The sequence below is a fragment of the Crocodylus siamensis genome, chromosome 5 (genome assembly GCF_052110815.1).
Source record: "Crocodylus siamensis isolate JL-2025a chromosome 5, ASM5211081v1, whole genome shotgun sequence".
Lineage (NCBI taxonomy): Eukaryota > Metazoa > Chordata > Crocodylia > Crocodylidae > Crocodylus > Crocodylus siamensis.
In genome coordinates, this window is record NC_143399.1 from 121,969,981 (window position 1) to 121,996,815 (window position 26,835).

The 26,835-nt window shown below is 39.6% G+C and overlaps 1 protein-coding gene across 3 annotated transcripts; it reads right to left on the bottom strand.

Annotated features, from left to right (window-relative positions):
* Positions 1 to 2,748: 2,748 nt before the first annotated feature.
* Positions 2,749 to 26,835, bottom strand: NME8 (NME/NM23 family member 8). 3 transcript variants are annotated; one of them, XM_090050115.1, is made up of 16 exons: positions 26,772 to 26,835; positions 25,777 to 26,057; positions 25,634 to 25,691; positions 23,098 to 23,204; positions 22,539 to 22,610; positions 21,092 to 21,208; positions 19,547 to 19,613; positions 16,114 to 16,187; positions 15,534 to 15,626; positions 12,451 to 12,611; positions 11,227 to 11,405; positions 8,881 to 9,025; positions 8,376 to 8,483; positions 6,861 to 7,012; positions 4,843 to 4,987; positions 2,749 to 3,944 (listed from the first exon to the last, which is right to left on the bottom strand). In XM_090050115.1, the coding sequence occupies exons 2-16, from the start codon at positions 25,807 to 25,809 to the stop codon at positions 3,707 to 3,709; spliced, it is 1,749 nt and encodes a 582-aa protein (XP_089906241.1). In that variant the 5' UTR covers positions 25,810 to 26,057; positions 26,772 to 26,835; the 3' UTR covers positions 2,749 to 3,706. The 3 variants fall into 3 exon arrangements, with proteins under 3 accessions (XP_089906241.1, XP_089906239.1, XP_089906240.1); XM_090050113.1 differs by having other exon boundaries at positions 16,114 to 16,190; XM_090050114.1 differs by having other exon boundaries at positions 16,114 to 16,190; positions 25,777 to 25,813; positions 26,772 to 26,825.

Consider the following 26,835-nt stretch of genomic DNA (forward strand, 5'->3'; position numbering starts at 1 on the left):
AGCCAGAGGAACTTACCATTACAAAACTCTATTCTACAAGCCATTTAAGCTAATCAAGCCAAGGAACTGATTCCTGGAACTAAGCACCCATCCTATTGACTATTCCTATAGCAACCATTAAGCAAAGAAGTCAAGAGTGGACTCCCAAAACTTCAGGTACCAGCAGGCAGAGACCCCTGTGACTAACAGCTGTCATGTACTACTCAAAACCCATGTGGGACCATGAACTCCAGATTGGACAGCCAAGATCATGCTAAGGTATCACACAAGTCTGTCAGAAAGGGATAAAAAGCAGTGAAGCGTGACCCTCAGTGCTCTCTCATCCAGCACCTGACCTACCAAGACAGAAGGACAAGCAGGTGAACCCCTTCTGGAGAAGACATCGCCTTGAAGGAAGCTGACCATCAATGGCAGACTCTAGGGCCTCAGACAGATAAATATACTGACACCAGTGCTCTCACAATCACCACTATAATCATACACTATACTACATGGTTTTAAATGAGTGCACATGCGTGCGCTAAGGTGACCAGTCCCACCCATAAATCAAAGTTTGCATTTATGATTTTATTGGTAACTTCACATCCTGTCCAATAAACTAGAATTTATTACGAACCTGTGAGTTGTTCCTTTGTAGCCAACAATATCATGCTCCTTTCTTGAACACTGCCTTCCACTGCAACATGCTTTGGATCCACTAGCTTGGTGGCACCCAAATAAAGTATGTTTTAAAGGCTACTGCATGAACTTTGAGCTTCATATTCCTTGCTCTCCATAATCATAGTGCTTGACAGACAAGCATACTGAGGTCAGTGTTAAGATTTTGTGGTATAGTATAGGATTCATGAGAAATCTGTATTATGCATTTTAATTACCATGTTGGAGGAATGTTAATAGACGGACAGAGTCTAGTCTGTGAAAGAAGAAGCATGACATATTGAGATGGAAGAATATTTAGCATATTGTTGAACAGAATATTCCCTTGTATTTCAGTTTGTAAGAACAGGTATTCTCTCCAACTATCTGTGACTGCTTTTTAAATATATATATATTATTTTTAAATTATATTTATTTCTCAAGGAATATACGTAGATGAGCAGAAATATAATTCCTAGGGCTTAGGACACAGTCATGAGCTCAACACATAAAACTGGAGGGTTTTTTTAATGAAAATTTTGATTCCTTTCCCATGTATTTTAAGAGAAATATCAACACTCATTCACAATCCAGTTTACAGCCATATTTCCTAGCGCACAGATAGGGCCACAACTTGATGCTGATTTATACAACTATAAGAATTTAGAAAACCCCCAGAAGGTTGTGTAAACTTGCTGCATTCCAGTCTGACCAACTCTGGGACAATTTAAATGAGAAACAAAAATCAGCTTCTTGCCATTCTATTAAATGTACTGAGTGAAGACATTAACCACTAAACTTAATATTTTCATGCCTATACTCATAAATACATGAAATGAGGTTCACAAAAAGGGAACTTGCAACAGGCAGCACTAAAATTATTCATGTCATTTCTCAAGCTCAAATGATAGTTCATACTATACTTACTCTATCAAAAGATACAAAATATGCATTCAATGAAAGAGGTAATACCTCTGACAAAGATTAAACTGCAAATTTCTGTCCTTATGTATAAATTTTAGAAAGCTGAAAGCCTATTAATTAAAGGGCTATAATGAAGATTATTTCTCAAACATAACCATTACAATTGTTACCAACATTAACGGGGAGCTGTAAGGAAAGCTGGGGGTGGGGGCTGTCAGGAAAGCTAAGGCGGACATAGAGCTAGGACTTACGTCCAAAATCAAAGATAATAAAAAGTCCTTTTTCAAATATATAGGGAGGATGAAGAAAGCACTGGGAAATGTGGGACCCCTGCAAGATCCTCTGGGCAATCTGGTAGTTGTCAGAGGAGAAAGCAGACCTCTTTAACCAATTCTTCACCTCCATTTTCTTGGGCAGGGACCGGGACTTCCCCACCGTGATGCAAGATGGACTTGAGGGGAATGCCTCCAGACCTCAGGTTGGGGAGGACTGGGTTAGAGAGCTTCTGGAGGGGCTGGACGTGTTCAAATCAGCGAGTCCAGATGCCCTCCACTCCAGGGTGTTGAGGGACGTAGCAGGGGTTATTGCAGGGCCCTTGGCACGGCTTTATGAGTGCTCATGGTGCTCAGGCCAGGTGCCAGCTGATTGGAAGATAGTCAGCGTGGTCCCCATCTTTAAAAAGGGGCGGAGGGAGGACCCGGGCAACTATAGGCCCGTCAGTCTTATCTCAATCCCAGGGAAACTCTTTGAGTAGATCATCATGGAGCACATCTGCGATGGGCCAGCCTCAGAGATGATGCTCAAGGGCAACCAGCATGGTTTCATTAGGCGCAGGTCATGTCAGGCCAACCTGATTGCCTTTTATGATCAGGTCACAAAAGCCTTCGATGCAGGTGTTGCCATGGATGTAGTCTTTCTGGACTTCAGCAAGGCCTTTGACACCGTCTCCCACCCAACCCTCATTAAAAAATTGGGCGACTGTGGCATTGATGCCCACACACTCAGATGGATTGCTTGGTCCTTGGGCCTGCGCTGTTCAATTTCTTTACCAGCGATTTGGACGACGGGGTGAAAAGCACCGTTTAAATTCACTGATGATACCAAAATTTGGGGTGAGGTGAGCACACTAGTAGGGAGGGAAAGACTGCAGCAAGACTTGGACAGGTTACAGGGGTGGGCTAGCAAAGACAGGATGCGCTTCAATACTGACAAGTGCAGGGTGCTGCACTTGGGCAGTAGTAACCAGCAGCACACTTATAAGATGGGAAACTCCATCTTATAAGATGAGCACGGAGGCAGAAGGGGATCTTGGAGTTTCTATTGACTCCAAGATGAACATGGGCCGACAATGCGAGGTCATGGTTGGAAGGGCTAACTGCACCTTGTCGTGCATCCACAGCTGCATCTCTAGCAGGGACAAGGTGATCCTCCCCCTCTATGCGACACTGGTCAGGCCGCAGCTGGAGTACTGTCTCCAGTTCTGTGCGCCCCGCTTCAGGAGGGATGTGGACAACATTGAGACGGTCCAGAGGAGGGCCACTTGCATGATCCAGGGACAACAGGGCAGACCCTACAATGAGAGACTGCGGGACCTGAACCTGTTCAGCCTTCACAAGAGAAGGCTGAGGGGGGACGTGGTGACCATCTATAAACTCACTAGGGGGGACCAGAAGGGTTTGGGAGATACCTTGTTTCCCCTAGTGACCCCTGGCATAACAAGGAATAATGACCACAAGTTGTTGGAGAGTAGGTTTAGATTAGACATCTGTAAGAACTACTTCACAGTCAGGGCAGCTAGGATCTGGAACCAAGATCCAAGGGAAGTGGTGCTGGCTCCTACCCTGGGGGTCTTTAAGAGGAGGCTTCATGCCTATCTAGCTGGGATCATTTGAGCCCAGTTTTTTCTCCTGTCCAGGCAGGGGGTCAGACTTGAAGATCTACAAGGTCCCTTCCGACCCTACTTCTATGATTCTGTGATTAATATTCTAATAAATATTTTATTTGTGCCCTCTAATGTTACTAATTGGTAACAAAATATTTTAATAAGGAGAAATCATTTTATTAGTGTCTTTTATATAGCATAAACACAGATATATCTCTGGAAATAACTGTCTTATGGTATAAATTTTAACTGTTAAACTGTATCTTATTTGTGACTTAGGTTTTCCGAATTAATTTCTCCAAATACATATTCAATGCTCTTCAACGCATGTTCCTTATTGGACGATCCATGAACTGCATTACGCAAAATATCTTGTGCAAACTGTGCTCGAATTGAATTAGGAGAACACATTTTTGCCGCTTCCGGATCAACTGGACCCATTAATTGCCTCCACTCCTCCACAGCATTTTCCTTAGATAGGATCATTACCATTGATGGACCTCTGTAAAAAATTAAGCTATTTAAAGATCATAAGCAAATTCAGACTTTTGGAACTACAAAGCAGACTATAATACTGATGTCTGTGCTGAATAGTGGGCTGAATTTAACTCCTGGGAAAAGTTTCTTCTTTACGTCAGGAATCATTTGTTTGACCTTGGAGGTGGGTGAAAATTAGCTGTGTGAGTTGGGGAATGGAAGTTATCAAAAGACTCCAACATACACATAGCATAACAAGATAGTTACATTTCTGTGTGTGTCCCTGCATGACCTTTTAGGGACAGAAATTACACATACACCAGTATAAGTGATCTGAATACAATTCAAATCTGTAACACAACAGAAGTTCAGTGAATATAAATTGTTTTCAAAATGGTGGAAACTGGTTTAGATAAACTTGGATGGATGCAGTATCAAATTTAAGTGATTTAGATTAAATCCGTTTATTGAACTTGTATCCCAGCTACCCTAAGACCATAACTTCAGTTTCATCATTAGTTACCATAATATGTGCTATGATAAATCATTTGGTCTAAGGTCCATAAAGAAAAAGACATAGCAGCAGTTGGGATCCTCTCTTTTTGAAGAGCAAATTAAAAAAAAAGTAGTTACAACTCAGTTTAACAGAACTCATAGGTTGTCAGTCAGAGATTTTTGCAGGTGTAAATTCAGTTCAGAAAAAGAATACTCTTCTAAAAAGGTAAGAAATAGTGAGCTTGTAACCATTGACATTTAAACTATACTTGCCATAGAAAATGACAAAGTAGTCTGGACTTCTGAGAGCCTCCCTACATTTTGTTATAGTTTACTTCCTAAAAGTAGTAAAAACTTTGTTTGTTTTATAAATTCAAAAACTGTACTGCTACATTTGTGTGACATGATATTGTCAATTAGACACTTACTCAGACATATAATTCACTAACTGATCAAAAAAAGGTTTCCCTTCATGATTTTTATAAAACTGTTCTGCCATTTCATGAGTAAAATACATTTCCTTCATCTCCGATACAATAAATCCAGCATTTGTAACTTCCTGAATTATGTCATCTAGGAGGAAAAAAAAAATTTTCATTATTTGAAATAGTTGTTCTTTAAAGTATATGTAGAAATTATAACCTGAAAAAATCTTAATCATAAGCAATATGCTGAATGGATTAATATATTCTAAAACCAACAATAAATTATTTTAATTAAAGTTGTCATAATCCATTTCCATAGAAGTTACAAAAAAGTCTAAATTACGTTTATCAAGAACATGAAAATTCATATTGTTATTTCTGATTGGATAGTTAGAATGTGACATTGCACACATCAGCTGAGTTGGTAAGATATTTATGGACTATTCCAAACAAGGAAAAGAGAGAGTCAAAGACAATGGGGTAATTTAAAATCAAATAACCACTGCAGCTATTATAATAAAGCAGACATAAAACCCATTAGGAGCCCAGGCAACTAAATTCCACTCATGTTTCTGGAAAAGGCCTCTGTTAATAGGCAGAAATCCCCACTCTAACACAAGAAGTACTAAATTCAGTTCAAAACCAGTGGTGATGATGGTAGCCCTCCTCTAGGACCACAACTTGGAGAAGAATTCAGTTTCTATCGCCAGGTTTTATTTAAGTTTTTTTAACCAACACCTGTCCAGTGGCAAAAGCACCGAGTCTTAGCAGCGGGGATGATAATGTACGATTATCCTCCTTCCAGGGAATGCTGTAACCACTAGGCTACATGGACAGACTCTCTCTTGCTTTTTCTCCTTTAGTCCTCGGGACTCTTATATGTTTGATTTCCTGGTGGCCTATTTTCCACAAGAGAGGTGGGCAATGTCCTCACAGTTTATTGAACAGCTAGGGCTAGGAAATGGGAGGTGGGTTTAAAATCAGAGGTATCAAACTCACCTGGCCCCTCATGGTGGATGAAGGGTGCAGGGCCAATCTGTGGGTTGAACTTAGTACATAGGGATCCAGTGCACAGGGCCAATTTGGTGGAGGCAGTACATGACTGAGACTACCCCACACTTGCCACAAAGTCCTTGCCTCAGCCCTGCATGCTGCATGCAGTGCAAGACGATAATGTGGCACAGACTGTGTGCATGTGGTTGCAATTAGCATGTGCACTACACACAGCACATAAGGCTAGCAGCACTCTGGGTCAGTCCAGTCCTGCTTTGCAGGCTGAATCATGGGCCTCCACAGGCAAAATCTGGCCTACAGACTGTATCTTTGACACCCTTGATTTAATCATGATGAATGGGATCTAGAATCCAGGTGACCCTCTTCTGAGTACTCTAGCCATTAAGCTTTTGGGCAAAAGTTGGGCTTCCCCAAGAGCTTCTCTTCAGAAACCCATTACATGGCTATCTCAGAAGTGACACTAAATGTAAATGGCAAGTTAGCAGAGATGCTTAATAGACACTGTTATCCAGGTGCTTAATAAGCAGGGCAGTAAAAACAAACTCCTATTGGCTCTCTCTAGGTCCAGGACCTCTGAATAATCATTTGGAGGTGCCAAATCTCCCCATTGCCTATGAAAGTAATTTAGGCACCTTTAAAGCCTTGCATTTGACTGTAGGAGGATCCTTGAACCCCTACTGAATCATTCTGAATTGCCCTCCTGGGGCAGATGCTCAAAAATTAGACAAGGCAATACCCAACTTGAGGCACAAAGACATTTTGATCCTGGCCTAGCTCACCACCAGCTCCACGAAGTGAGAAGGAACCACAGAATATTTCCCTAATAAAATATCCTTTATAAGCCTGATTCAGGATTTACTAAGCCCTGCAGAATGGGACTAAGCACAGTGAAAGTATTCAGGAAATAAAAAGAATGCATTTGATACAGTTTATTCCAAATTATACATTGATAATATTTTTCAGGAATGAAAAGCACAAGCATGTTCTACATGTTTTAGAAAGTTTACCTTTATGTTCCTTAAGAGCAGAGGGTTTTATCACTGCCAAAGTGTGTTCCATAGGGAAGAAGAACTCTAATTCCTTCTGAGCTTGATCAGGTGAAGAGCTGCCATGCAGCTGATTGAGAGGTACATTGTCTATTGCATACTGTGCACGTAAACTAGCAAGTAAGACAGCAAATAAATTCAATGATGTAGCAGTCTGAAAATGTACATTGGATTAATTCTAACCCTGAAAATCACCCAAATTATATTATTTTTTGAGGTGGACAATGAAGATGGAATGGGTACTCACAAAACCTTTGAGATGAATCAATACATTTTAAATTAATATTTTGGCTTCAGTAGATTTAGGAGGAACTTTTGAAAGTTCTACCTTAAGTTTTCTGCTGTTATCAGAAAGTAGTCAACTTCTCACTGTGGAATATTTTTGATCCTGTTTAACTAAGACATTGGACTTTAAAGGTTTACTGCAGTTTTATCTAATTTCAACTATAAATCATTACTGAAACCATTAAACTGTTCACTAACTCCTATAAGGTGAAAAGCTAATAAGGTTTTACCTAATGATAAACAGTAATAGTGTAATAGATGTCAAATATTAATACTACTACAACTATTCAACATTATCAATCTTATCCTAAATAGGTAAAGCCAGCATATTTGTTTATAAAAAATAGAAATTTGTTCATAAATAATCACTGTACTGACACAAAAATTACCCAAATATTATTAGGACACTGGAGTCTATTCTACAAAGAGAGTAAATAAAACTGTTTTAAACACATATATCATCTGAGTAAGAGTCTTAGAGTAATATCAAGTAATTCACTCTCACAGAAAATAATCATCAGCTAATTCTGCAAATTATAGAAATTAATCAGGTCTGTCATCTTGCTTCCCTGCTCATGGTCAAACCAAACATCAGATTTGGGGGCAGAAATGAATTTCTCCCCTACGTCAGACTGGTAAGGACTGCAAAGGTTTTGCCTTCCTCTTCAGGGTAGAATGTGGTTTTTCCTGTAATTCTCTGAGTATAAGTTAACCAATTACTTCTCCCCCATTTGGCTGTGCCCCTGTCTCTGCTTTTACCTGAGGCTGGTAGGGTGTTCTTAGAGTTTTGTGCCTTTTAGCTGTGATGCTTGAAGTTTGAAAGGGCAATTTTTAGTAATGTTTGAACAATGTTTGCCTGCGAACGCAGATGACTGGACTCAGTGACCCAGGAAATGCCATCCGTCTGTTCCTATGGTACAAACAATCCTTTTCTTTTCTTCAAAACACCCCAAACAACATATTTTACACTGAACTTTCAGCAATATTTATTAACTAGGTTTTAAAAAATCTAGTTGTTCCTGTCTACATTATAATCTATAATCCAATAAAATTGTAACAATTTGTAGAAAGATCTGACTTCCCAAATGATGGCACTATAGTTACACTATTTACTATGTATTATTCATTTAGATGAATTTTACATGCATGTTTTGTATATTATGAATAATGCATAGCTATTACAAATATTACCTGGTTAGACACTTCTCCTTAGCTTCTTCAAGAGTCTTTGGGCCAAGCAGATCTCTCCAGCGTTGTACAGCATTTTCTCGTACTAATGCAAGAGCAAGAGTTGGACCACTGTGAAGTAAGAAGATTAATGTTATAAACAGTCTTAAAAACCCTAAATTATGACTGATGAAAGGATTCAAATTTGTGAGGGAAAAAGGACTTTGATATCAGAGATTCTGAATCCAATTGTCACTTGAACAGGTGAAGTGCTAGTGAAACATTACATTTTTCTCGTCAGTGAGTGAAGGTAATTTAAATGGAAAAGAATACTGAATATTTAATGTAAGGTAAGCTGTAGATTTACTGACATGAAATGACAGCCTCTCTGAAGTCAATGGGAGTTCTGACAATGGCTTCCTTATACTTCATTTAGATATGTAGGGTATCGATCTAATCAATCTGCATAATCTTTCTCTTTATCTAATGTACCTGTGAATGTTCAAATTTGTTGGTTTTCAAAGAATACCTGGTCATTTGTTCCAGAAGTGCTGGGAAATAATCTTTGTTTTCATGCTCTTTGTAAAACTCTCGTGCTTGTTCTTCTGTTAAAATGATTTCTCTCTGCAGTACTATTGTAAAGCCATCATCCTTAATCTTTTGCAGAACAGTACCTGTTTTAAAAAAGGAAGTATTTCTGTCTTGAGATTTTTTTTTTCATTTTCATACATGTGGGGAAAAAAATCTAACAGGGCTTTTCCAGTCACATTGGTAACACTTTTCCCCTTCAAAATAATTAGCTTAACAGTGGAATATCAAGAACTATAATTTGTAGCAACATTTTTATGATCCTAATAACTGTTGCTTGAACACCCAAAGACACGAGGCATGCTTATTATAGGTAACCCTTCTAAAAAGAAGCAATGCCAGAAATCTCTGAAGTGTATAGATTTAGCCTTCTTTAAATCAGCCTTTAAATGAGGGTCTGATAATACCACCACCTATAACATCTAGGAAAGCTAGATTGCTTATGTGTAGATAATTTGGTAATCAGCCTTGCTTAAAAAACTTCCCATATGCAAACTGTCTTAAGAAGAAAGGCTGGCAGACACAAGGGAGACCATCCTGAGGATTTCTAGATCATGATTTTGGTACCTAATTTGTTATACCCTAGTGGGGAAATATTAACCTTAACTTTATTTATATATTGCAAAGGATAACATGAAAAACATGGGAGTTCTTAATTATAGCAGCTTTTCATTTTAATGTTATTGTTATTTTTCATGGAACCTGAAACTGCTTTTCTTACTGCCAGTGCGGTTTGGCACACTGTAACTTTAAGTGTGCTTGCTAACTGTGTCCAGAAACAGAATTACTGCTACAGTATCCAAGTTATCCTTATCAGAGAAACAAGAGGCCACGCTTTTTTTTAGCCAAAGGCGAGAAGCTAACTCCGACTCAGCCAGAAATGTCTAATATGTCTATAAATAAGCTATATTTGTCATTTATTATTACTGTATCAAGTAAAATTATTATTTACTTGGGCAGCTTCAATGAGTTTGCTGGAGGCAATAATATTGCTAAAGTTATAGAACTGGCCTTGGAGACTGGGTACATATAAGACAGTTTATACTGACCTTACACTGGTTCTCACTTCAATAAGATAATCAGAAAAGAAGTAGGAAAAGGTGGGTTCTGACTACAGATCTGTGGAACTATAGCTGGTGCTGCAGCTACCCTGTGCAGTGGGGGGATGGAGGGGCTGGTTAGAGGCTGCAAAGGGGAGTGGGGGCAGGCAGAGGCTGCAGGGGGCAGGGTAGACAGAAGCTGCATGGAGGACAGAGGCTGCAGGGGGCAGGTGGGAGGGCACAGACTGCGAGTGAGCAAAAGCTGTGGCTTAGGCAGAAGCTGTGAGGGCAGAAATGGAGGGGATACAGGTGGCGGGGGAGCAGGCTGCAGGGGAGACAAGTGGGGAGGGTCAAGGGATGGGGTCAGGCTGCTTGCCTGCCCCCCACCCCCCTGCAGCCTGCCCCATCCCTCCGCTGCTTTCCCTGCAACCAGGAGGACAGGGACAAATTTAAGATGGCCCTGAAATAATGAAATTCTATACATGGAAACTTATAATAAATTTATAAACTGTCCATGTATAGAATCGAATTATTGAAAGGTGATTTTAATTCAAAGTTGTCTTGTATTCGGAGAAATAGTGTTCCAAAAGATTAATGAGCATTACAACAACCAAAAAAGGAAAACCGATGATAGGTCTTACCTATTATTTAGTTCTATGACACTAAGTTTCAAAATAAGCACTGTTCATATGAATAAAGGTGGTAGAATCAGGTCCTGGAAATGTGCAGAACTATTCTTAAACAATATATAATCAGGACTAGATTTTAGATCAAGAGAATAATACCATGAAAATGCCAAAAAGGATTTTCAAGCAGCAGTCCTGAAAATCTGTGTGTCAGATATTATTCAGACTTGCCAAAAAAGTTGCCTTGGACCTGGAACACTGAGTGCTCAATCACTGAAGGTTAGAGATACCAGCTAAATTGTTCTAGGAGAAAATAAAACTTACTTAAATAGATTTTAAATGCAATAAACCTCTTACTGATTTTCTAGAAGGTGCATAATCAGAATTATATCCCCAAGGCAATTTTTGAAGAAATAGTCTAAGAAATAAAATAGTATTCACAGAAAAGCCTGTAAAGGTAGAATGGAATGAACACATTATATTTTTCTTATAAGCAGCACTGTAAATACTGAACCTAGAAAATAATACAAAACCATCTGATTAAAAGATATCAGGCTTTTTTTAAGTCAAAATCAAATGGCTTTATTACTGCAAATGGAAAATGTATTTATCATCACTTACTTTTGCATTCCTTTAAGACAGAAGGTCTAATTAAAGCCAATGTTCTTTCAGCATTTTGACCCGTCTTCTTTTTACCAAAAGTTGGGAAAAAGAAGGCAAGTTGCCTACTAGCCTCTTCCATACTGTCTTGGACATCACATACATTTAACATATTTTCAGTTTCCAAGAATTCTCCCAACCTAAGAGAAAAATAATAAGTCTAAATCACTATATCAACATTTTTTATATAAATGTGTCTCTAATTGACCTGTTGAAAATATAGCTTTTCAACTAGTGTTCAACTTTTTATAGTTTAGTAAAGCTTTCATTTGTCTGCCTTTAAAGATCCCTTTATGTGTGTCAGCGAACAAAAATTGATACTGACAATTTTATGGTTAGTAAAAGCATAAGCTCTGAAATCACATCACTATAGAATTCTTTGTAAAAGGAATTCATTTTAAATGTCACATGTTTATAGTTGATAATTATCCCGCTATCTGTGTCTTTACTATGTAACTCTTAAAACAAATATAGTATTGGGGTACAAGAAATGAATCCAGGGAAGGGTACTACATTTGTAAATGAAAAGACAAATGATAACAACTGGTGTTTTTTTAAATAATATTTAAATTAATACTGTGTTCAATAAGTTTCTTTGCCTAAATTTGTTTCTTCATTCAAATCTCCATGATTTTTGGCAAGGCATTCTAGCTGAGTGACACTTTACGCACTTCACAATTCTCTGAATTCTTCCTTGTGCAGAACATATATTAGATTTGTAAGCTGATTTTCAGATGCTTAAAGAGCTTCAGTTTTCAGATTATCAAGACTTTATTGTATTGTTTAGCAGACTACAATGACTGGGCCAAAGGTGAAACACACATTAGTTAAAATGAATTGTCTTTGTGTCCTGGAATGTATAGGATTGTACAGGCTACCACACCTCTTAGGTGTATCTGTGCTCCCCCAGTACAGCCAGCCTACTCTGCAGATTAGTTCAGGGGGTGCCCTAGTTATTCTCTTCTCTCAGAAAGTGCTGAGGGGAGAATTCCTGTACCCCTAAAAGTGCTGGGACTGCAGCTGTGGTGGACTCCTATGTAACATGTAGGAAGACTTTTATTATCCAATACAGATGAAAACCTATGCATATAAAGGAATGTCACAATGTGACTCTCTATAAGAGTCATCATTTAGTAATCACATAACAGAATGAAACAACAGTGTGATCTGATTTTTTTCAGTTACCTGCTTAGCTTTTGGGACTCAGACTCATCGAGTGGATTCTCATCTGATTCACTTAGCTCTTTCCAGTTAGGAACACTATCATCAGCTGCTTGCTTTTGAGAAACTATCAGAATATAGCATGGTCCGCTCATCATGAACTGAACAAAATCCTCAAAATCAGGCTAAAAAAATACAATTTCTTAGCTATGAAGTACAAATAGAACTTTGGCTTCACTATCAGAAATCAAACTATACTGAATAGCTCACTTGTATCTTACAATGGTATTTACATACAAAATCCCATGAAACAGAGTAAGCTTGTTTTAGTCCCATTATAGCCACCACCATAAGATCATGACATAATGGAAATTACGGTACAAGGCAAAACTTTTGTGCCACGTGTTCTTCCAACCCATTAACTGAGTACAGAAAATATTTTGGACAGCAGTTGCGACTAAATGTGATTTGTGCAGTTAAATGGACAAGTGTACATATGGAAAACATATATTGCCTTTTCATCCCGCATTTAGAAAACTTCAAAAATATTGTGCATAGGCTACAGTACCAAAGTGTTCTTGGGTTATTCAGAACTTTCTCAAGCATTCCTTTTCTCTTCTTTTTTCTTCCTTCATGGTCTTTATCCCAATGGAAGTTCTTTAGGAAAAGTTACCTCTCTATGTCTATCCATAAGTTGGACCCATTTTTGTGATTCTAAGTTACTTATTTACTTCCCTATTGACAATCTTTGTTCAAAGGCTTTCTCTTTGCTTTAACAAGTCTGGATATTTTCCCTGCCAACAACTCCCACTCCAGATCAAACAATATTTTTTCCATTTACTTCTGATTGGATAATATACAAGAAATATTTAGTTGAATTGTGATGGTTTTCAATGTAGCTTCTATTATTTTATTTTATCTCTAGACATCCCTGTATCTGTTTGATTTTTTGAAAGTATAGTAAAGGTTTACAATTCTACAAATAATTTTCTCTCAAAAGAAATTATTTAGAATACAGAGGTTTGCATGGTATATACATAAAAAGAATTAGAAGTAAACAGAATGGTACAATACAATACCTACTGAGGCTGTAATGATGCTGTTGAACATTGATTCAATGTTTACTCAGTGATTTCAAAAGTAAATCTTGATGGAAAAGAAAAGTCTGTTTTATCTAACTACCAGGCTTACAAATATAATAGTGCATTTGACAGTCCAGCCATGTTCTTTGTATCTCATTATTCTTTGTGATTACACAGATTCTACAGATCAGTTTCTATATTTAGTTCTACCAAGGCAATTCTATTATCTTCAGCTTCTGTCTTTGGTTCACTTGCATAACCTAACAATATTAAACAGGATTGCAGAGTAGTAAATGAAGCCTAGAACCATGACTTTAAAACACAGATTTCTATTATCTAAAAGAATGTAAATGCCATTTTACCCAATCATTTTTCAAGATAGTTTTTGCTACGTCATTCTTATCATGTCAATACAGCCATCTCATTTGCTGGTTCTTCTTTGCCTGAGGCAGGTTATCTCTGTTTCTTCTCCCTTTTCAGGTCTGGCATTGGCTGTAGCGGGGTGGGAATTGCTCAGTCCAGAGACCCTCTTTTACTAGGGGAAATCCACTCTGCTCATAACAGTCGAAGTATATGTTAAAGACAGTGAAGAAGAAATAACTGATTTCCCAATTCTTGGACCCTTGTGAATTTATTTTGGTGTTAGTTTTCTGTTTCAGTATTGGCTATCTGTGTCAGGGAAAATGCACCTCTAGTACTGCAGTTCATAAAAAGTGCTGTGTCTTTTAATCTTTTTTTAGTTCTCTTCTCTTTATCTTCAGCTTAGTCATCTCATTCAGACACAAATTCACCTGCTATCAGCATGCACACAACTTGCAGATCTACTTCCCATTCCAGACCTGCTCTCTCCTGTTCAAACTAGAATCTTGCCCTTTGTCCCTGACTTCTCTTTGTAGATGTCTGAAAAAGGTATCAATTGTACAGGGCTAAATCAAAGCTCTAAATCCTTCCTCCCCACACCTACTTGCTTTCTTTTCTCTCTTCTTTTCAGGTCTCTGTGGACAATAGTGTCATCTCATCTGTCAGGGTGACACACCTGGATGTCATCTTTGACTCAGACCTCTCAAGGTTCCTACTTCCAGGTCACAAGCAATTCTTACAGATTTTTTCTTTAGGACACCTTTAAGGTATGACTTTGCCTGCCCATCCTCACAGCAAAGATGTTAACCAGAATCTCATTATTTGATATCTCAATTAATCATATTTTTTCTCTGATCCTGACAAATGCCATTTGAGAATGCTACTGAGAAGAGTGTTTTTCTAGCCCACTGCTTTGACGTCATCTCTCTCTCTCTGCATCCCACTATTGGTTCCCCTTCGCTGTACTATCATGCCTAAGTTACCTGAGTTTTCTCCCAAGGCTCTTTGTAACCTAACCCTCCCATCTGTCATTTCTAATTAAGTAATGAAAGAGTCCTTACTCCACTCAGTTTATAATTCCAAACATATTATATTTGTTACTTCTCCTATGCTGCTCCTCACCCTTAGCAGGAGGAGCTACTCATACATATCACAAAGGCATCTTGTTCTTCAAGTGCTTGTTCAGATTTTTGTTCACCATAATGTCTATAAATCACAAGATATTTGTTAAACTACTAGCATAACGAGACTACTTCTTACAGTGCTGTTTCACTGTTTCTTTGTCATCCCCATTTTTTGTATCCCTTTATGCCGCTTTTATATGTGAACAGTAAACTATTTGGGGCACAGACTAACATTTTGTTCTGTGTTTGAACAATACCTAGCACAATGAGGTATTGGTCCATGACTGGGGAACTTACATACTATGGCAATATAAATAATAAACAACGACAGTACTGTTATTTAAATTAGAATGCCATCAACCAGAGGCACGGTGGAAGAGTTGTTTTGAAGAACTAGTGAGAGGTGAGATGATCTCTTTATTTTCTCTCTCTGTAATGAATAATCTTTTTCCAATGGAAGTAATCATATTTCATTAACATTTTACAAGCCATACAGACATTACCATAAATACAGCTGCCTGTATTTGTGTAACCTTTTTACCTGTTCTGTCTTATGACTGTAGAACTCTCTAATTTGCTCCTCAGTTAGAATCTTCTCCTCTGCTGCTGCAATACCAAAGCCTGCTTCTATAATCTGCAATTACAGATCAGACATCCGGTTTGGTAAAACTGGAGGAAAACATATTAAAAATTAGTACTATTACTTTGCTATAAATCCTTACCATAAATCTAAAAAGTGACTAGTTTTGGAAGCAAGATGAAACATCACAAATGTATCTTCTTCATTAAACCCAGCACTTGACTAGGTTCCAATGTACGGCTCTTGCTAACGTAAGTGAATGTCTTATAAAATGTAATGTTATTCAATATGTACATTTATTAAAAGTCTACTGGTAAATAATGCCATTTGTACTAATTCTACCAGCCCAAGACTGGTGGTGGCAGATATACAATCATTCCTAACAAATAAGAAAATATTACTCAACTACCTGTAGACACTCATACACTTTTACAGCATTTGTATGTTAATAGGATAGACTGCTCAATTAGTATTCATGTAGTCTCCCATCACACTATTTTGGAACTTAAATGAAACAAGCATCATATTTTGTTTTGTTTACCTTTTGTTTAACTTCTTCCACTCTTCCATCAGTAACAGCATCAGGCTTTATAATTGCAACAGTGTATGTGGCTCCTTCTAAAGGAAAAAGTAAACTTTGTATGTATATTTATTAATGTATTGGCCAACCTACCTACAAAAGCTAAATTACTTTCTGTATATACAACTGGATTTCTCCAACTTCTTCAATTTAATGAATAAATCAGTGTTTTGGGATTATACTCTCTGTAATATGAAGTCCTGAAGTATCAGTTTAAACATATATTATAAAATATTGAGATTGAATACCTTTTCCCAACTGCTCAGAATAGCTATTTCAAAATATCTCACAATAATATACCAATATACTTGGCCATGTCTACATCAGGGGTTCCCAACCACTGGGCCACAGCCTGGTACCAGGCCATGAAGGGTTGTCTACTGAGTTGTGGCACTAGCCCCGCTCCTGTAGACCTCCTCAGTGAGGGAGGGAGTGGGGCTGCTGGGGCAAGGGCAAGCACAGGATGCAGCCACAACTTGTCTGGGAGGCGTGGGCAGCTCCTGTAGCTGTACACACCCCAGAAGGGCATGGGGGCAGTGGGGGGGGGGGGCGGGGGAAGGCACGAAGCAGGCTGGGGCCGGAGCAAGCAACTTGGCAGCGCCACCTTCCCACACTGTGCAGGGGCCCAGCAGCAAGTCCCTGCAAGATTGCTCAGGGCAGCCTGAGAGCTGCTTTGAACAGTGGTACGGAGGAGGGAGTCAGTGCCAGGACTGCCTGGGGGACACAGCTGCCCCGGTTGGGGTGAAAGCCAAGGCTGTAGCTGCTGAGGGGGGAAGAACCACTGCAAGGAGCCTGGGAATTTTGGGGAACCGCCCCCCATGCAGCTCAGTCTGGTACTCTGCCCCAGTAGGGCAGTCCTTGCACCTGCCCCAGCTTCACTCCCTCCCCTACCACCGAGGCCTCTCACACAACTGTCTTTCCAGGCAGACCCAGCTGCTCTCGCAACCCCCCATAAAAATATATATGTGCAAATTTAAATATGTAAAGTCAATATGTAAATTAGATAATTTGCAGCAAAATTCTTTCAGTGAGTTTCCCAGTCCACAGCATAAAAAGGCTGCAAACCCCTGGTCTACATGGCTCCATACCCATGCTAGCTCTGAACAAATCTACTAGGATAATTACTTAGTTGATTCAGATCACTGTCCTGATTTGATTCGGCCAAATCCAAATCTGAAGATTTGATGCTGATTTGGAGACTTGGCGATTCGGCCATAGACACAGCTTTAAATGTTTTTTCTACATCCCTTGAGGTACCAGGTGTGGCTTGTGAATGCTGAAGTGGTGGGGTGGATGGAGCGTCCCACAGGAGCACGGGGCGAGGCCCCTCCATGTCCTTGGGGCGGCTTCTGGGTCCACTGCCAAGCACAAGGGGGACACCCCCCCGTACTCCCTGGCTCGGCAATTGGTTGAGGGGGCACCCTGGGTGCCCCACTCCAGACCCAGGAGGCACCAGTTGCTGAGCTGGGGGGCAGGCGCCCCACGCTCTCCACGGCAGACTTAGAAATGGACCCAGAAGTGCTTCTGCTCCACTTCTGGGTCCACTGCCGAGCGCACTGGGGACCTCCCCACCCTCCTACTCCATCCACCCCAACACCTCAGCGTTTGTGAGCCGTGTGGTACTTTAAGGTATGTAGAAAAAACATTTAAAGCTGTGTCTATGTCCAACTTATCGCATCTCTCTGAATCGATTCAGAGTGTTTTGATTCGATTCGGAGAGATTAAAGGGTCTCCTGATTCTATTCGGATTTGAAGATTCAGCCGCCGTATCGGGCCGAATCTCCACCAAATTGAATCAGTGACTGAAGCTTTGCACAGCCCTCAACAATTACCCTGGCCAACACTCTCTTACACAGCTTTATTACTACTATTGCCCGAGATTACCTCATCTGGAGCTAGCTGAAGTATCTCTGCATGATACTGTATTATGCTATGTAAGGAGGACTGTATTATTCTAGAATAGAAGTAACTCTTGTTTATCATAATCTACTTTCAAATAGCACTCTTGGGATGCAGGTCAGCATCACTGGGAGCATGTGTTAGCACCAGAGGGCCTGAAATCATGCATAAGAAATAATTGCTGGGATAGCACTTATACCTGCTTGTATTCAATATTGACTTGAATATTGCCAATATTCAAAACAAAATTATAAAGGGGTTTTGGTTCTAATCACTTATGGCTCTATCCTGTTACTTGTAATATAAAGGGGTCTGAAAAAGCATGAAAAAAAGCAGATTAGTATGGACCTAGAGACAAAAATCTTTGACATAAGAGCATCTATTTTTCCTTTTTTGGATCCTTACTTTTTTGGAGAATGACAAAGTTTTACCATGCAAGGCGGAGAGGCTGGAGAAAGAATCAATAACGTAAAAGAAACTGCAAAAGACAATATTGTCCTAAAAGAGGCAACTCAAAAGAGACAGTTGTATTAATTTTGAGACTGCATGCCAAGAACAGTTGTTTCAATGAAGAACAGGTACACAGAGCTAGAGTACAGCATGGAAATAATGTTTTGCTGGTATTGGCCTTTAAGTTGTCTTCCCTCTAGATCTGTTTACTCTGCTAATATTGATGACCTCCCACTGTGGACCTACAGCTGCTTCAGCAGCATTATGTAGATACCTACATAATGTGATTTTGTTTTTTCAGACTTGTGAATTCAAGAATCCTGCAGTTTAAAATTTCTCTCTAAGCTTCTCCAGTGTGTCACTAGTTCTACTAGCCAGAACCAGCTCCTATATGAGGAGTCACTCATTCTGGCTTCACACTGTGTGAAGAGCTGGATGTTCTCTGTGACACTTCAGGTAGACAGCACATATTAGAACATATTTGGTCACTCTTCATACTTTGAATATACCAAGAACAGAGTTTGGCCTTCCATTCATGACTCTTGGGAGAATACTGTATGACAATTTTACCTTTCCCTAAGGAAATCTGTATTCTCTGGCCTTTGTAAGTTAAGAGGTATTGTTTTTACATGCTATATTATTGTTGGTCACTATTTTACCCTAATTTTTCTGTACTTCCTTCTTGTTGAGTCATATTGCTAGACTGAGTTAGAGGACAATGGAAATGATCAAAAAACAGAGGGCTCTACAAATTGAATCTTCAGTTATGAAACATTAGAGAAACAAATGACATTAATATCACCATGAGCTGTTAATTCAACTACTATAAAACATTAATAGGCACTAAAATGTGATTAGTGCTATACTAATGTTGCTGTTGTCAGTTACATTTCTTAATTAGCTCCTTCTGTAAAAATTGTCATGCTACCATGTGAATCAGAGGGAAGTCACTAGGAAGCATAAAATCCTGCAGCCAAATAAATAAAGTATTTCTTGATTTTTCTTCCTTCCATGAACCATTACAGAGTAACTGAAGTATACCTACCGTCAAGCTGGCTTTCTTCAGCAAATGTATCTGAATTTTTCTCTTCTAAAAATACCAGTTCTTTTACCTAAAAAACCCAGAGTTTTCAGGTTGTTGTTATGATAAAATGATACAACTAGTATAGAGACAGCATGCACAAATGAATAGAAACTGACACCCCGGAGACTTGGGGTGTTGTTGCTACTTGTCCCCAGAGAATGCTTGTGCATGTGTCCTCTGACATGTGGCAAGTTGCCCCGGGGGGGTATAGGAGGCTGGAACCAGCTCCTGGGCTGGCTCCAGTAGCCTTACCTGGGATCCTGGGGGCTTCCCACTGCTACAGTGGAGGTGATCCAGATGCATGAAGCCGGGCCAGCAACCAAAGCATAGCTCCAGCCAGCCAGGGTCCAGTTTCAGGTGGTACAAGCTGCTGCTATGTGCACTGCCCCACTTTTTTATGCCACAGGTTTTTTTGACACCAGGATCTCCCAGCGTCAACGTCTGCACGTGCAGCTCCGCAAACCACGAATACACACTCATCTCGACACACCCTTGGGTTCTATTCCTTGCTAAGCTAGTGATCTGTTACATGATCTTGACCAAGCAACTCTTCCTTTCCTTCTCTGCTGCCCTGCCCTGATAACCTCCCTACAACTCTAACAGGGCATATTTACATTTCCCACTGAGATGCAATGTACAATACCCAAATTACCTAAGTTCAATTTTTTTTTCCATGTTTGGGTTTTGAGGAACCTATAATTCAGCTGAAACTTACAAATCTACTCTTAATTATCCAAAGGCCCCTGTAAGATTTAACTAACTTACTCACACAGTATTGCAACAGTACTGCACAATTTTGATATTTAAAAAAAATGACAGACTGAGGTTAGATGAAGTTTAAGCCTCAGGCGGCTTAGCACTTTTGAAAATCAGGACACACTTGAAATGCTTAAACAAATTTTTAGGAACCTAACTTTACGCTCCTATTTTTGATAATGTTGGTCAAAGTGGCAGATTTCTCTTTATATGCTAACAGAACATATCTACTGTAGAATCCTATATTATGGCAGTGCTAAGATTTAGATTTGGCCTAATTTTTCTTATTTGGGCTACTGTCCGTTACTATCTGCCTTTTGCACTTTTATGGATTGGAACAGAACTTTTCATCTGTTTCAAATGGAAGGAGTGAGGTAAGACTTTTTCCCTTTCAATATATATTTCAATAAGAGTTAAAAATATAATTAAAAATAATGTCCAGTGCTAAAGGATATAAAAATAAATAAGAGGAGTTTTCATGATATCTGTGTTAATGAACCCCTCTTTCATGTGTATGAACAGAACAGCCTGTAAAACTTCCACAAGTCAAAATCAAATAAAATGGAATTTTCTAAAAATGTGGATACATGCCATCTTATAAAGACCGTGGTATTTATAAAAGTAAAAACAAATTGCGAATAAAAGAACAAATAAAGAATACCCCTCCAGGTATAGAACAGCCCCAGCAAATGCAATACAAGTACTCAATTATATTCAAACTTTATAAGAAAACAGCCATTTTATGAATACCTCAGGACGTTCTATTTCCCCTGCTACGATTTTTCTCTCTTCTTCCACTAGCTCTATTACTTTCTTACTGAGAAGTGGGGCATTTGCACCTCTCACTATTGCTATAATTTTGCCATCCTGTAAAAAAATAAAGAATAAAATATCACTATTAGTTAAGATTTAGTCATTTAGTTTAGCACATTTAAATTTATTTCTCAATTTTTTTTTATTTTTTTTTACCAACAATTACCATAATACTATGTTTTAAAACTAAGACTGTTTAGACAGACATTCATTTAAAGGCATGGCTTGGATCTGAGCCCAACAACCATGCCTCCTGCCATGCCACAGGACACATGGTTTTGGGATCAGGAATCAGACTTCAGTTGTTCCCTACTTGCCAGTGCAGAGGGAGTCTGAAATCATGATTCCAAGCTCCTCCTGCCCCAGCAAGTTGAAAGTCAAATAAATGCCCACCGATCAGCTATTGTCAGCGGGAACAGGACTGCACTCAGGTATATTCTGAGTTGGAATCTAATTTACATTGAAGTCTTTTTTTCAATATCTTACATATAGCTATGAAGCGTGAATAAATTAATGTCCACACCATGCACCAGAACTGTGTAGAGACCATCATGTAAATAATAATCAGTTGTAAATTCACTTTCTCTATTCCCTCTGCTCATTTCTCTCTCCTTCTTTTCCACTCTATTTTACACTGTTCCGTTTAACTTCTGGCTCCTTCCTCTTTTGGGATATGACCTTGTTCCAATTAAAGGCATTTCTTGATTTTCTTGAGCAAAGCCTAATAAAAAGTTAGGTATTTTTGGCTTTGACTTCCTTTCATCCTTGTTCCCACGTTTTCCCATCCACTGCTTGTTTTTCTTTATTTTCCCATTTGGGTTCTGGGTCCTCTATTCCCACTGGTTTCTTTAATACCCTCCTTGTTCTGCTTCATTCCTCTGTTCACTGCTTTACCACATGTAAGAATAGTATAGTAAAACTAACCAGATTTTGATTATATAAAAGATACTTTTATTACATATGGCAGTAATTGTACAGAGTAGTTTCAGTCTATTTAAAAACCCTAATTCTGAACCCCTTGCTACTAGCAACTAAATCTCAAAATTTTAGGTCAGCAAGATTCTGTTATAGTGTACTGTAGTCAAATTGAGTATTTTCTTATCCTGTTAACAGAAGTACTGTGAAAATGCACCTTTTCTTTTCTGTATGATTCATTATTAAAATGGCTACTGTGTACAATTGTACAAATCTTGATAGGCCTTGCAAGGCAGGAAACATAACCTTTTCCCTGATTAAAAGTGTATTTGGATTGTGAAAAATGGTGGTTCAAAAGACAGAGTAAAGACATTATTTACATTTGTACAACTTTTTATTTTCAATCTACTGAAATAGTAATTCAAAAATAGGCAGTACAAGCATGAGAACTGGGGCATGCTATACTTACAACACAGAAGAGAAATACAGGTTCACATTTGTCTCTAAAAGGTTGCAGAGTCACAATGTTGTCAGCCTCTGCCTAAAATCATAACAAATAATAGAAAAATAAGACTGGAAGGGACATCAGGAGGTCATCTAGTCCAATTCCCAGTTCAAGACCAGATCATTATCATCTAAAGTAGCTATACAACTTTTAAAAATTATTTAAATCTATTTATTTTTCATTTTTCTATTTTTTGCTCCTCTTAAGGTGAATGACAAAAAGTAATATGAAATTATTCTGATGTTTGGATGTGCTGAATATTCTCAATTCTCATGGTATTTGGTGGAAATTGCTGATGCTCAATACCTCTGAAAGGATTATGGATCCTTCCATATTCACTACACACTCTGTACAAAGTCTTTAAGGGAGAGATGCAGTAGAAGAGACCAGCAGGACAAATTCACCATAGTGAACATCATTCACTCTACTGGTATAAAGATATTATTGTGAGAGACATCATATAACTAGATAGATAAAAAGACATATTTGATATTAAAGTTCTAAATAGATGTTATATCCTTACCACCGCAAATTGCAAAAGTTCGTCTTCACCATACTCAGTCTTTAGTTTTCTGAATAAATTTACCACAGCCTTGCAAGGTCCACACCAAGCTTGATATACATCTATTACTGAAACCATAAAAATTCAGAATGAAACATACCTGTTTCAGAAACGATACAAAATAAACCATTTTGTACAAGTAGAGGGCTAGTCCTAAAAAGTTATTAACTTACATAGCAAAATCTTTTTTTCTATGAGAAGCATTTATTTCAATAGATAGAATAGGTTTTAATCTAGATTATGTTGCAGCAGGTCCTTAATACAGACTGCATAGTAGAAATGCCTGACCAGGTTTATGTTACTTAGTGTAGGTACTAGAAGCAGTCTAGCCACAGCAGTATGGGCCTTTAAAACTCCTGGTTTGCCAAGTAAATTAGACCACACAGAAATCTGGGCTGCCATGATTGGATTGTTTCTGGTACCTGCATTATCTGTTTTAACTCTGGATCAGATACCTCTGTACTAAACTATAGTCTTCAGTGTAGACATACTCTTAGTTTCATAGTTTCTAGGTTTCAAAGTTTCTAGGGTCAGAAGGGACCTGAACAGATCATCAAGTCCAATCCCGCTTTATAAAAGTTTATTTTGAGGTGGGGAATCCAGATGCTTACATTTCTCCTCTCTCTAATTTCCCTCTTGATTGTCTTTCCTTTTCTGACTCCATAACTGCTGCCTCCTCCCATAGCATCTTTCTGGTTTTCTCCTTCAATAGCCTACCCTCTCCCTTGTGTGTTGTTTATCACCTTCCTGAAGGTCTCTCTCCCAATCTTACCTGCTACCTCTTAATCTCTCTCCTGTTCTCTGCCCACTGTAATCTACTTTTTCAAAGACTATTCCCAATATATTTGACTGATATTGCTCTTAGCATGCATGAGGAATCAGTAGAAAATTGAACGGAGCAGGGAAAATGCGAAATATAGTATATGCACTCAAATATAGTATATGCACTCTTTGAGAGCATACACTTTATAACTGCTTTTGTCTTATGTTAGGTAACCCTGTGCATAAATGGGTACATAAAACCCATCCTGCAGTTTAATTCAAATCTCCTGAGGTGAGAGAAAAAATGAACTAACTTGCTGAGTCTACCCCTTCCCAGGCATGAAGTCAATGTTTTTTTTTCCTTAGATTCCATGGACAATACAAAAGAATGCTTAAATCTCAGAGAGCCGAGAAAGAATAACATCACTACTTTGTAATCAATATTTAGGCAGAGACAATACAGAATTCTCTATATATGCATGTGTCTGGATTGGGTGACCGTAACAACTCCAAAAAAGTCAGTACAAGTGGCAGAGATGGGTGTTGGTTGGGGGCAGGTCATGGCATCTAATGCCTGGGCTACAAGATTCCCCAGCAAATATGCTCGGTGGGTGAAGAACTCTTCTTTCTACTGACACATCTATACATACTCCTGAGTGACAAGAAGCTTCTGCCACCTCCCAGTAGTATTTGTAGACATGCCCGATATTGTGATCCCATCAGAGGCAGCTGCTGTCTTCGACCAGATCTTCCAATGACAGGATCACCCTCACCTAGACAATGCCTAATCTCACATGGATTCATTTGCTAGAATCATCTCACATGTTACAGCTAACACAGAGAGACAAATTTAGCCCATACCTGTTTTGCTACCAAGTCAAGGGTACAAATATCAAACCCTTCATCTCTATCCAGAATATTCATAGACCCAGAATATTTTATGAAGGTTTCTGGAATTCTCTGCTTTAATAGATAAAACACAGGCAATGTCAAAGGCATATTTATAGTAAGAAATATCTTGGCAGAAAGGGGGCATGTCTACACCAGATGTTTACTGCGCAGTAGACTAATTAGCTGCATTGTAAGTGTCGTGCATCTACACGTGTATTCCTATTAGGCCGAAGTAATTAACTCCACAGTATTTACAAGTACTGTCCTACTGCAGAGCTTTTTACTTCGCAGCAGTGCACACGTAGATGCTTCCCTGCATGAGTGACTGGTGCCTCCTGGATCTGAAGGGGCACCCGCAGAAGCCACCAATGGCACCGGCCCTACCGACAGCATCAGTGTCGACTGTCAGGGGGGAACCAGTTTCTTAGGGGGGACACATGCACCCCCTGCCAGTTGATGTTGCCCTGGTTGGCTGGGGCATGAAGGTGCTCCAGTGCAAGAGTTGCCTGAAGACTAGCCCCATGCTAAAGAACCCTTATGTCCCAGCCAGCCCATCTGCAGCACGCTGAGCCAGGGGAGCAACCCCTGGCTGGCAGGCTGACTGCCCCCACCTGGTCCCACTACCAGCTGGGCAGGGCTGCTTTGACCCAGCTCAACATGCTGTGATCCTGGGTGCACATTTAAAAGGTGCACCCAGGAGCAATAAACTCTGGGGTTTATTCATGCACATTCATTGCACGTGTAGGGGATGTGTCCAGGGATAGTCACACACATAAAAACAAAGACTGATAAAAAAGATGCATGCATTTCAGTGTGTAAGATTAATAGAAAAAAATAATAATACCTGTTACACCTTTAGTCAGAAGCATTTCCTCCCATTGACTTTGAGTGGTTACTACTGCCTGAAATAAAATGAACCCAGATTTTAATACCCACAAAAATGTCAACAATTCTATTGAACTCTGGAATTACAAACAAGATTTATACCTGCAGCTGGAGTTCTTTCTTCTTGCTCACCATTTCCCTATGATTACATGAAAATATACACCACTTTGAAAAGATGCAGATATTACTCTGTAAAGTTTAGCTGCATATAAATTGTGACACGGAGAACTGATTTATGCACAATGCTTTTCCAACCGTAGAGTCCTCTACAGCTGATCTGCAGCTGATTTAGAGTTGTGTAGTTCCACTGAAGCCCATAGACGGATGCCAGTTGACAACTTAAGGTCTTTTATTATTATTTTAGAACCAAATGAAGCCAAGGACTGGAATACAGAATGGGAAGGGATCACCTGGGTCATCAAGGCCAGAGACCTGGTCGCAAAATATTGATGTAAAGGCAGAAATCCTACACTTTGCATTTCCCAACACGCACACACCCTCCCCACACAAACTGCTACACCAAAGCGCAAACAGACACACCCAAGACACATGCACAAACACACGTGCATTTGCACAACGCATACTGAAATGCAGCTATGCAAGTACATGGGACCCTCTGAGCCTCCTCATGCTGGCACACACCCATGGCACTCTGACCCACACCTGTGCATGGGCAGGTAGCTCCTACACTTTGCCAACTCACAACGCACACACTCCCTCCCTACACATGCTGCTACACCAAGCCCCAAAAATGCACACTTGGGAAGCGCGCATTTGCACTCTGATACATTGCCACGAAAGTACACGTGGCCCTCCGAGCCCGAGCATGCCTGCACACACTCATGGCCCTCAGACCCGCACCTGAGCACGTGCAGGTGCTCTCATGTGCAGCTGTGCGTGCATTACTGTACACAGGCGTGCACACACACAGGGTTCTGATGCACAGCTGCGCACGCCCATGATTCTCAGCCCCACCCAGCTGCAAACTATGCGCGCGCGCACACACACACACACACACACACACACACACACGCCCAACACCTATGCACAGTCCGCACGCACGCGCACAGCTGCGGTCCTGCGCACCCTGGCCCCACCTCTCTAACGGCCCCGGCAGCAGCCTGCAGCACCAATGTTCCAGGGCAGTTGAGCCTAGCCACG